This window comes from Oncorhynchus nerka, linkage group LG20 (assembly GCF_034236695.1).
Source record: "Oncorhynchus nerka isolate Pitt River linkage group LG20, Oner_Uvic_2.0, whole genome shotgun sequence".
NCBI classification, from domain to species: Eukaryota; Metazoa; Chordata; class Actinopteri; order Salmoniformes; family Salmonidae; genus Oncorhynchus; species Oncorhynchus nerka.
This window is the reverse complement of record NC_088415.1, coordinates 80,934,615-80,947,048: the sequence shown is the minus strand read 5'-3', so window position 1 is coordinate 80,947,048 and position 12,434 is coordinate 80,934,615. Positions and strand designations below refer to the sequence as shown.

Genomic DNA, 12,434 nt, shown 5'->3' with positions numbered 1-12,434 from the left:
CTAAGTTCTTGGTCCTTTTAAAGAATTATGTGAATTCAAATTGTTTAGAATGTTGCTCATCTGCTGTTCCATTTCACATTACCATGGCCAATGCAAATAAAAACGTTACATCCGTAGTTTGCTTATTTGATTTAGTTTTTAGCTCTTCAATTTATGAGTTTGCATCGATGCTTGCCCCTGGATCATTAAGTCAAGCAATGGGTGTGTCAAATTATGGTTCTGGGGTGGTTTAGCGGTCTAAGCCGCTGCCTCGGGAGCACGTACACTGTTCTGCTGCCAGCATGTTAGTCTGACCCTCTGCTCTCAGCAGTCCTGTCATGTAGCAGGTATAAAATATGACTCGTCTGTAGCATAGGAACTGCAAGATTGTGAAATGCATGACGCCCTGCATTCATGACCAAGCGTGACGGTGCCATTTACCATATACAACTGGGCAAAATCTATTCAAATGCCCATCTAGTAAATACCAGTGGGAAACGACTCATCCCTGAGCGCTTAAGTCACCTAAGAAAATTCCCTGCTTTTCGGCAGATGAAAGAAGCAAAGCTTTAAGGTTATTGAACGACAATTTATTTACAAACGTGATGGCTGTACTTTAAGTTTATGGTTGCTGTTGCCCATTAAAGCCATTTTATGCTTTAAATGTGCTCAAGGCTCTGTAGGGAGGGTGTGATGAAATAGCAGAACCTCCGTAGACATCAAGTGCCACATTGTGTGCTTCCCAAATGTTGCAATGTGAATGTAACCGGTGTCAAATGGCTAGCTAGTGGGGTGTGCCCTAATACCGTTTCAATCGGTGACGTCATTCTGAGACCTTGTAGTTCCCCTTGCTCTGCAAGGGCTGTGGCTTTTGTGGAGTGATGGATAACGTTGCTCCGTGGGTGACTAGTGTGCAGAGGGTCCCTGGGGTGAGGAGAGGGACGGAACCAATACTGTTACACGTAGAGCTTTGACTTGATGGTGGGTGAGAGGTCCTGTAGAAACAAAATCACTAACAGTTCGGTGTAGTGCACGACGTATGAATGCCCTGACTTCTGCAGAGGCCGTATCACTGCCAACGCAGACGGATTGACAATAGTGAATGTATCCAACTGATATTTAGAACTTCCAACTGGTAATTTCCACCTTCCCACTTGGTTACGAATGCAGCATTAGCACTTGGTCTTTGGAGCGGACCCAGAACTAATTTGATTTATTAGGATACCCATTAGCTGACACCAATGGCGACAGCTAGTCTTACTGTGGGTTGACACAGGAAAAGACATTGCGGATTGACTTTACAATTTACATATTTAACATGTTTTTACATGCTATATATATATACAAAAGTATGTGGACACCTCTTAAAATTAGTGGATTTGGCTATTTCAGCCACACCTGTTTGAGAAGTATAAGATCGAGCACACCGCCATGCAATCTCTATAGACAAACATTGTCAGTAGAATGGCCTTACTGAAGAGCTCTGTGACTTTCTATGTTGCACCGTCATAGGATGCCACCTTTCCAACAACTCAATTAGTCAAATTGCTGCCCCGGTCAACTGTAAGTGCTGTTATTGTGAAGTGGTAATGTCTATGAGCAACATTGGCTCAGCCACAAAGTGGTAGGCCACACAAGTTCACAGAACGGGACCACCGAGTGCTGAAGAGCGTAGTGTGTAAAAATCGTCTGTCCTCAGATGCAACACTCACTACTGAGTTCCAAACTGCCCCTGGAAGCAATGTAAGCACAATAATTGTTTGTTAGGAGCTTCATGAAATGGGTTTCCATGGCCGAGCGCTACTCTGGACCAATGGAAATGCGTTCTCTGGAGTGATGAATCATGCTTCACAATCTGGAAGTCTGACAGGCGAATCTGGGATTGGCAGATTCCAGGAGAACGCTACATGCCCCAATACAAAGTGCCAACTGTAAAGTTTGGTGGGGGAGGAATAATGGTATGGGGCTGTTTTTCATGGTTTGAGCTAGGCCCCTTAATTCCAGTGAAGGGAAATCTTAACGCTACAGCATACAATGACATTCCAGGCGATTCTGTGCTTCCAACTTTGTGGCAATAGTTTGGAGAAGGCCCTTTCCTGTTTCAGCAGTACAATGCCTTGGTGCACAAAGCGAGATCCGTACAGAAATGGTTTGTCGAGATCGGTGTGGAAGAACTTGACTGGCCTGCACAGAGCCCTGACCTTAACTCCATTGATGAGATGGTTTTGATTGAGCTGTTTTATATAAACTGCTGTACATTGAGCTACCGTACCGCAAGAGTTTGGACTTCTGTTTTGAAGACATTGTTAATTTTTATAAAAGGTACCGATGATAGGTGTAGTGTTGCTTCATGCGTGGTATGCGTGAAGCAACACTAAACCCATCAGTAGGCTAGTGCTTGTCAAGCAAGAGCAAGGGGCACTGTGTCCCGGTTTTGTTGCGTTCATGCCCTTCCCATTGAGTAGTAGTTTGTAGGCTATGCATGTATCAATGTGACATGTAGATGGTTATCAATATTTGTTATTTCTTGTGTAGGCTGCTATTCTACTTGAAAATAAATCATGGGAGGGGAAAAAAATGGCCACGTTAGCTCCCGCCGGCGACACGACCGCAGCCTAATACCCAGTAGGAAACTTCCGTCGGCAGGCAGGTTGATACATCACTGGTGCACTGGTTGCAGTCTTATTGACTTGTCGTGCAGCCCAATCAGTCACGCAAAACGGTCTTGAGTGGCAACAATTCTGCCCAATTAGCTGATTGATTTTCCATACATGCGCGCGCGCGCGCACGCACGCACGCACGCACGCACGCACGCACGCACGCACGCACGCACGCACACACACACACACACACACACACACACACACACACACACACACACACACACACACACACACACACACACACACACACACACACACACACACACACACACACACACACACACACACGAGCACAGTTTGACACACCCACTCGCCCATATTCTGGTTGCCATATTGCGCCGCCTCTACCCATACTTGGAAGTAACGGGGCGTGTTTCTCTGCCAAGGCGTTGCTGACGCCTGCCAGATCTTACAACGCCTGGATAGAAGTTATTAATTATTATTATTATTAATCTGCGATTGCTACAGTCGTAGCCAAAATATGGGAACCCTTTTTTTCAAGTAACTGCAATCAAAATAACTGCAATCAAGCGCTTCCTATAGCCATCGATGAGCTTCCTGCACCTTTGTACTGGCAGTTTGGTCCACTCCAAACTGGACAAACTGCTCTAGTTCTCACAGATTTTAAGGGTGCCTTCTCCCAACTGCTGTTTTCAGATCCCTCCATAAATTTAATAGATCTGGACTCAGTGATGACCACTTCAGAACAGTCCAGCGTTTTGTCTTAAACCATTCCTGGGTGCTTTTTGAAGTGTGTTTGGGGTCATTGTCCTGCTGGAAGACCCAATACCTTCAACGGAGACGCAGCTTTCTGACACTGGTTCTGACATTGCACTCCAAAATGCCTTGGTATTCTCCTGATTTCATGATGCCATGCACACGTTCAAGGCACCCAGAACATCTCCGATTTCATGATGCCATGCACACGTTCAAGGCCCCCAGAACATCTTTGATTTCATGATGCCATGCACACGTTCAAGGCACCCAGAACATATCTGATTTCATGATGCCATGCACACGTTCAAGGCCCCAGAACATCTCTGATTTCATGATGCCATGCACACGTTCAAGGCCCCAGAACATCTCTGATTTCATGATGCCATGCACACGTTCAAGGCACCCAGAACATCTCTGATTTCATGATGCCATGCACACGTTCAATGCCCCCAGAACATCTCTGATTTCATGATGCCATGCACACGTTCAAGGCCCCCAGAACATCTCTGATTTAATGATGCCATGCACACGTTCAAGGCCCCCAGAACATCTCCGATTTCATGATGCCATGCACACGTTCAAGGCCCCCAGAGCATCTCTGATTTCATGATGCCATGCACACGTTCAAGGCCCCCAGAACATCTCTTATTTCATGATGCCATGCACACGTTCAAGGCCCCCAGAACATCTCTGATTTCATGATGCCATGCACACGTTCAAGGCCCCCAGAACATCTCCGATTTCATGATGCCATGCACACGTTCAAGGCCCCCAGAACATCTCCGATTTCATGATGCCATGCACACGTTCAAGGCCCCCAGAACATCTCCGATTTAATGATGCCATGCACACGTTCAAGGCCCCCAGAACATCTCTGATTTCATGATGCCATGCACACGTTCAAGGCCCCCAGAACATCTCTTATTTCATGATGCCATGTACACGTTCAAGGCCCCCAGAACATCTCTGATTTCATGATGCCATGCACATGTTCAAGGCACCCAGAACATCTCTGGACCTTCATGTCTGACTGTAGGGAAGGTGTTGTTTTCTTTGAAGGCTTCATTTTGTTTTGTGTAAACAGAGATGGTGTGCTTTACAATATAGCTCTAATTTGGTCTCATCTGTCCACATCAAGGTCTCTGGAGATGAACTTGTAGCCTTGAGATTGTCCATGCTTGGCTACAATCTTGTGTCTGACTTCTTCCTCAGATAATTCTCTGGTTTTATTTATTTTCTCTATGCTCATTGCGGTACATACAGTGACACAAAACAGGAGAATGAGTCCTTTTCTCTATTCAAACTGGTTGAATTAGTCATTTTATATTGCACCTGCAACTCACCACAACTGACAAAAATATTGTCCTGGCCATTTTAGGATTTCTTTGTGTAATTAGCTAACATTTAGAAAATTCTGATTTTTTGTTTTGTTAAACTGCAAACCAAAGATGTACATACAGTATGTGGATACCAAAATATTGTTTTATTTCAACAGTTTTCCGAAAATAAATGGTGCATTATTTGAAAAAAAGTGCAAGGGTACCAATACTTTTGGCCATGACTGTACATTATTATTTTTTTTTACCTTTAATGAACTATATGTAGCCATTGATTCTTGGATAATATAGCTTATAAATAATGACTTATTAGATCAACTGTATACACCATCAGAACCCAAAATATCATCTTGTTTTACTCCATTATTTGTAAACAATGAAATTGTAAACAAACACTGTATAGCTTCAAACATTGTTTAAACTATCATTTTCATCTCATGGATGGTCAGTCCTTGCATCCATAGCTTTATATTGGATTTCTCCAGCTTCAACCCTAAACTATTTACTCAAAAGGTGGCGCAGAATCTGTTTTTGTTTGATCTGCAGAATGCACCTTTAAGTCCTTGTCATGCAGGTTGTTGATAGCCTACGAATGGAGACGCAGCATTACTTCTTCCCATCGTTTCTACATTGCATGGAAGACTGGCCTACGCTGTTTCTAATCTCTATAGAACATTGGCCTGCGCTGTTTCTAATCTCTATAGAACATTGGCCTACGCCTTTTCTAATCTCTATAGAACATTGGCCTACGCTGTTTCTAATCTCTATAGAACATTGGCCTACGCTGTTTCTAATCTCTATAGAACATTGGCCTACGCTGTTTCTAATCTCTATAGAACATTGGCCTACGCTGTTTCTAATCTCTATAGAACATTGGCCTGTGCTGTTTCTAATCTCTATAGAACATTGGCCTACGCTGTTTCTAATCTCTATAGAACATTGGCCTACACTGTTTCTAATCTCTATAGAACATTGGCCTGCGCTGTTTCTAATCCCTATAGAACATTGGCCTGCGCTGTTTCTAATCTCTATAGAACATTGGCCTACGCTGTTTCTAATCTCTATAGAACATTGGCCTACGCTGTTTCTAATCTCTATAGAACATTGGCCTACGCTTTTTCTAATCTCTATAGAACATTGGCCTATGCTGTTTCTAATCTCTATAGAACATTGGCCTGCGCTGTTTCTAATCTCTATAGAACATTGGCCTACGCTGTTTCTAATCTCTATAGAACATTGACCTACGCTGTTTCTAATCTCTATAGAACATTGGCCTACGCTGTTTCTAATCTCTATAGAACATTGTTTCTAATCTCTATAGAACCTACGCTGTTTCTAATCTCTATAGAACATTGGCCTACGCTGTTTCTAATCTCTATAGAACATTGGCCTGCGCTGTTTCTAATCTCTATAGAACATTGGCCTACGCTGCTATAGAACATTGTTTCTAATCTCTAGAACCCTATGTTTCTAATCTCTATAGAACATTGGCCTGCGCTGTTTCTAATCTCTATAGAACATTGGCCTGCGCTGTTTCTAATCCCTATAGAACATTGGCCTGCGCTGTTTCTAATCCCTATAGAACATTGGCCTGCGCTGTTTCTAATCCCTATAGAACATTGGCCTACGCTGTTTCTAATCTCTATAGAACATTGGCCTACGCTGTTTCTAATCTCTATAGAACATTGGCCTGCACTGTTTCTAATCTCTATAGAACATTGGCCTGCGCTGTTTCTAATCCTATAGAACATTGGCCTGCGCTGTTTCTAATCCCTATAGAACATTGGCCTGCGCTGTTTCTACTCCCTATGGAACATTGGCCTGCGCTGTTTCTAATCCCTATAGAACATTGGCCTGCGCTGTTTCTAATCTCTATAGAACATTGGCCTGCGCTGTTTCTAATCCCTATAGAACATTGGCCTAATCTCGCTGTTTCTAATCCCTATAGAACATTGGCTATAGAACATTGCCTACGCTTTTCTATGGAAATTGGCCTGCGCTGTTTCTAATCCCTATAGAACATTGGCCTGCGCTGTTTCTAATCTCTATAGAACATTGGCCTGCGCTGTTTCTAATCCCTATAGAACATTGGCCTACGCTGTTTCTAATCTCTATAGAACATTGGCCTGCGCTGTTTCTAATCCCTATAGAACATTGGCCTGCACTGTTTCTAATCCTTTAGAACATTGGCCTGCGCTGTTTCTAATCCATATAGAACATTGGCCTGCACTGTTTTTACTCCCTATGGAACATTGGCCTGCGCTGTTTCTACTCCCCTTTGGAACATTGGCATGTGCTGTTTCTAATCCCTATAGAACATTGGCCTGAGCTGTTTCTAAACCTATGGGACATTGGCCTACACTGTTTTTAATCCCTATAGAACATTGGCCTGAGCTGTTTCTAATCCCTATGGAACATTGGTTTCTACTGTTTCCACTCCCCATTTAATATTGGCCTGCACTGTTTCTAATCCCCATGGAACATTGGCATGCGCTGTTTCCACTCCCCATTTAATATTGGATGCTAGAGTGCTTGTTCTAAACAGGTAGACAATTGTCAAGAATGAGAACGTAAAAACAACACACATGAAAATATACTTCTGGGTAACCAAGATTAGACTACCACTAAACGGGTGTCAGGACCGTGGAGAGCCAGTCACTCACGATCGCCGTCGTAGGCCTATATCGGATAGGCTTGTTGTAGTTGCACCAGAGTTATCACTCATCTACAACAAGACCGAACATAAACTGTAGCCTTTCGATTTCTTGGTTTATCATTACTGATCTTGAGTACAACTCAGACAACAAATGGATCTCTCCGTCCGCCAGCGCCAACTGTTTACCTGTAACAGTTACTGTATCTAATGACAACCCTCCAACAATTGGCCATTGGGTGCTCGCTAACGATTTAATAGCAGGCAGATAATTGCTCATTTGGATTTAATGCCCTGAAAGTGGACACTGAAGTGCACTCTAAAGGCACTTAGTCTTCGGATGATGCAATGAGTTGACTATTTCAACAAAGCACATTTTTAAAAGGCCCGTAGCCTAGATATGTATTCCAGTCAATACTATCTACAATGGTCTGGCGATGGTTGTTTTGAACCAAAAGAGAAAATTGACCAAAATTAACGCTCTATATGCATAAAAGGCCTAATTTGATAAACCACAACCAATTTTGTACCCTAGTGATGGAGGTCATCCGTTTATAATCAGACACAGAAATTAGATTACAAGCATTTGGCTCAGTGAGCTTGCTATGTAAACACGTTCGGAGAGACAATATGGATGACAATTCCAGATTCATTTTTCAACACCGCATGTTCAGATGCTACGGCTCACCCAGTGCCATCGATCTATGGTTTTGGCTCATTGCATATTGCCTCTAGTAAACTATAGCGTACGTCGTTCCAACCAACTTGACATGTTTACAATCCAAACAGAAGACTTCTAGCATTTTCTTTAAGAATAATGTGTCTTTATCTCAAAGGTCACACGCCGAGTTTGACATTTTTCTCCTTATTTGTTATAAACATTGGACATGCGCTCCGAAACTGTGGAGAGATCCTTTGCAGAGACGACCAAATATGCTGCGCGCACGGTAACGACAGTGTCGTCGTCGGCTGTTGCAGGCACACGGTTCACAGCACCTTCTACAACATCGCAATGGTTACGCGGAAACTCTCCGGGGTCCTCCTTTTGCTCCTTCTGTTTGCCCTGGGCTACTTCATCCAGCGGATTGCCTGCTCGAGACCCAGGCGACAGCTTGACAGCCATGATCCGCACCCGCTCCTGAACGGACGGATAACCGTATCTCAGGACCCGCTCCTGGAGAGCTACACATCGCATAGCCTTGCTACTGACCTAGCTCCCCCTGTCTCTCTACCCGCCTACGATGAGGTGAAGTACTTGCCAACATATGAGGAGACCGTGCGGGAGGGGGACAGAGGTCGGTTGGAGACCACGGAGCAAGCAGGACAAGAACAGGAACCGGACACGTCCACCTGCGCCTCTCCAACAGTATGTCATCGCTGAGAGAACCAGGCTAACTGACTGACTTCACTGTCAGCATAATGACGTTTGATAACTCTCACACGTGTTGTTTAGAGCCTATTATGTTAAACTAACACAGATTAATCAAATCGGTCACTCATGAGTGTTAGTACGCAAGAAGTGCCATATAGCCTTACGCAAAAATGTAATACGTGTGAAAGAGGCCTTAAATGTTTAGGTGGGAAAAAGATATAGCATGTAGGGAAGACATTTTATTAGATACAAGACATATATATTAGGTTATAGGTCTACATAAAAGATGAAAAGTAAATTTGACCATTTGGGGTGCGTTTTTACGCATTGCTCCCCAAAGTCCATAATGACATGTTAATTATTAGGTCTATAGGCGACTTAACATTATTTATGACCATATTTCTCAGAGGAAATAATCTGATACAAACGTATTAAATTTAGTTGGAAAAAATGTCATAGGCTGATTTAAAGTCAATTGAATAGCTTCGTGGATTGATTTCGTTTCCATGTAGTCTATTGCACTGTGACAACCTTTTCAAGAAACACATTGATCATAGTGAAATGTGATCTTCATCCGTAAACAATAAAAACAAATTATCATCATTTGTCAATAACTTTTGACATATCCTATCATTGCAAACATTACAAACCCCTTGACGTGACTGATTTTGATCGTAGATACTGCACTGTCTCTTTAATATTGTCTTGAACGTCCTCTGATGGTAGTTTGAGCAGGTGTGCCACCTTTTGGAAGCCCTCTATAAGCCCAGCACCGGTCACGGCAGAGCAGGGCTGAACGAACCAGTCCCGCTCAACGCTCATCGTCCTCAGGTGAAAGCGCTCTGTTATCTCCGTAACGGATACGGCCTCGGGAAGGTCCTGCTTGTTGGCGAGGATGACCACAGGCAGACCCCGTAAGAATTCACTCCTCAGGGCGTGATCTAGTTCCCGCCGGGCCTCGTCCAACCGGCGCCTGTCTGAGCTGTCCACCACGAACACCAGTCCAGCAGTGTCCTGATAGAAGCTCTTCCAGTAGTGCCTCATTGTATTCTGGCCGCCCACGTCCCACACGGTCAGAGCAACTGTCTCCCTCTTCTTCTTGGCTTCTATCATCTCCACATTGAAACCGATGGTGGGAACGGTATTGACCGATTCGTTATATTTCAGTTTGTAAAGAAGGGTTGATTTCCCCGCTGAGTCGAGACCCAATAGGAGAACTCGGGCCTCGGGTTGGGGTCTCGATCCCCGCTGTCCCATGTGTGGTAAAGCGTAACCCGACTACTTGGCAAAGACGCAAGTCAGGGAGAGGCAGTGATATCACTGTTCTCTGCCTCGAGCTGCGGTGTTTACCCAGTGCGTTGCCTTTCTGTTACCAGGTAAGCGATTACATGCTACCTATAAACCTTTCGTTCACCGATAAGCAAGGGTCAAAGTAGGTCCTATATGAAGCAAGATATGACTGTTGTTTGGTTAGGAACTTATCCACCAAATGAGCCAGTCTAGCGTGACTCAAATCAGTGCGCTGTTGACACAAACAATACAACAATGTGACACATGCGCAGGTTTGATAGCCTAATGTTTTTATCACACTTCACATGGTAAAATCCCCCATGTGCATGGTATTTAACCTGCTCTAAAGACACATTGAAGTGTCACCTCGAATGGTCTGACCTTTACGTAAAGTTGAACAAAGTGTACGCATGGAGACGAACGCACACACCCTCTATATCATCAGATAACAGTATATCATTATGTCATTCAGATGTACTTAAGGCCAAGGCAACCATTGGTTATGTCATGTGTAGCCTAGCCTATAGCTAAAATAATATATGGGCCATTAGGACACCATATAGAATATATTGCATTTTCCACTTCAATCTGACAGATACAGACACCTTAACTCACATTAAAACCATCAGGCAGGCAATATAACTTACATTATAGTTACATATCAAACAATGGAGAACAATTCCAAAGGTGTTTAGATGAAAGAGAGAGAAATAAAGAAATAACACATTTTTGCTTGGTTCTCAGTTGCTGCCTGTAGCCTTCAGGCCTAGTATTACATTTAAACTAACTGGTCATATTCAGTTGCAACACAATTTTACACTCAATTAGTGCAAATATGTACAAAAAGTATTTCAGCAGATTTTGTGCGTTTTTGTGTGGCTTAATAATTAGTGTGAAAATACAAAAAAAATTGTGTGACTTAATTCGTTGCAAAAGACACATTTTTCGACTTCATTCATAGGAAAATTCATTTTTTTAGGGGCAAACTTAGGAAAAATCTTTTGAAAGTTATTGGAGCAGTACATTTGGGGCAGTGCTTATTTTTGTCCCACATTTATTTATATATATAAAAAACGTTAACAACCCAATATTGTTAATCGACCAGGTTATCACTGAAATACTTATAATAAAATAGTAGCATTATGTTTTTTTTGTTTTTTATTTATGCCTATGATGTTTTCTATGCTTTGGGATACTGGTGCTATGTCAGATTTTATGAGGGTTGCCAGATTGGAGAAAAGCTGTATTTGCCAGTTTTTTTGTGGTATCGATACAGTTATTTGATTGAAGATGGGGATACATTTTCATGATGGGAAATTAATTAATCAATAAATGTGGGGAAACAGAATACCTGCAAAGAAAAACATGTTTAGTTTATATTCCCCTGGTGCAGCTGCATAGTATTTGCAACTATAACAAGTCTGGACTATGATCAATTAAGCCATATCATTGCAGTTGAACAGGTTCATGTAAAATAATGAATTATGTTGGTTTACACTTATGGCACTTCCAAGGCCGTTTCATGATGATTATTACCACCGTGTCAATCATGTTATGTACTTAGGCTATTGTAACAAGGCATTATAGGCCTACTGCCTCTGCCCAGAGGAATACTAGGCTTTCATGGTAATGGCCGTTAGAGTTCACTTTGCCACGTATGAGCCCTGTCTAGAGTCCCTGTTGAAGCTTTCACTTTTTCTGCTACGTTGGTGGCAGCGGTGGGATCACGTCCAGCTCATGCCTATTTATGTGATCTAGTGTTGGGAAGCATTCTGTTTTTCAACATTGTGTTGGGTGTAATTACATTGATACACTTAGTGAACAATGGTTAAGAAACAATGGGTGTGACGGATAAAAGTAGTAATTACAGGTGTGATCAAGCCTTACATCTAAGTTGCCCGAAGCTGAATGGAAAGTGCTTTGCCCTGAACAGTTATTCAGAAGAAAATCCTCTGTGACTGTCATTTAAATAAGTTAACTCACTAGTGTGGACCCAAAACAAACATATTTTACACATTTACAAACTACCTGTTTAAAGTGCTATTACAAACCATGGTGTTCTGTTATTGAAGCTTATAGAGCTAATAACCTGACAATGATCCACACCATATGGATAGACAATAATGGAAGTGTTTGTTATGCAGCAAAACACAACTATCCTTTTAATTGGATGCAAACCAGTAATATGAATCACTGTTGATCCATCCTGTTCTGTTCTAATGAGATGGATGTAGGAATTTCTACGGCCTAGAATGGAGTCAGGATGGACGAAGCTAGGTCCCTCTTGGTTTCTCATTGGTGAAGACTGAACTCAAGTTAGGGGTTATATGTCAAATTCCCCTATACCACTTTGCCCAACATCTTATACCCCTGAGGTTATAAATAAACATTTTTTTAAGGTGATATAACTTGTATCATTATTA

General features: G+C 42.6%; 1 protein-coding gene across 1 annotated transcript; it reads right to left on the bottom strand.

Moving 5' to 3' along the window:
• Positions 1-8,947: 8,947 nt before the first annotated feature.
• Positions 8,948-10,862, bottom strand: arl14 (ADP-ribosylation factor-like 14). Its single transcript, XM_029624004.2, has one exon. The coding sequence runs from the start codon at positions 9,976-9,978 to the stop codon at positions 9,364-9,366; it is 615 nt and encodes a 204-aa protein (XP_029479864.1). The 5' UTR covers positions 9,979-10,862; the 3' UTR covers positions 8,948-9,363.
• Between the last annotated feature and the right edge of the window lie 1,572 nt (positions 10,863-12,434).

What these genes read in the sequence shown, in the direction of transcription:
- arl14 (XM_029624004.2), bottom strand. Translation starts at nt 9,978, where the DNA reads ATGGGACAGCGGGGATCGAGACCCCAACCCGAGGCCCGAGTTCTCCTA.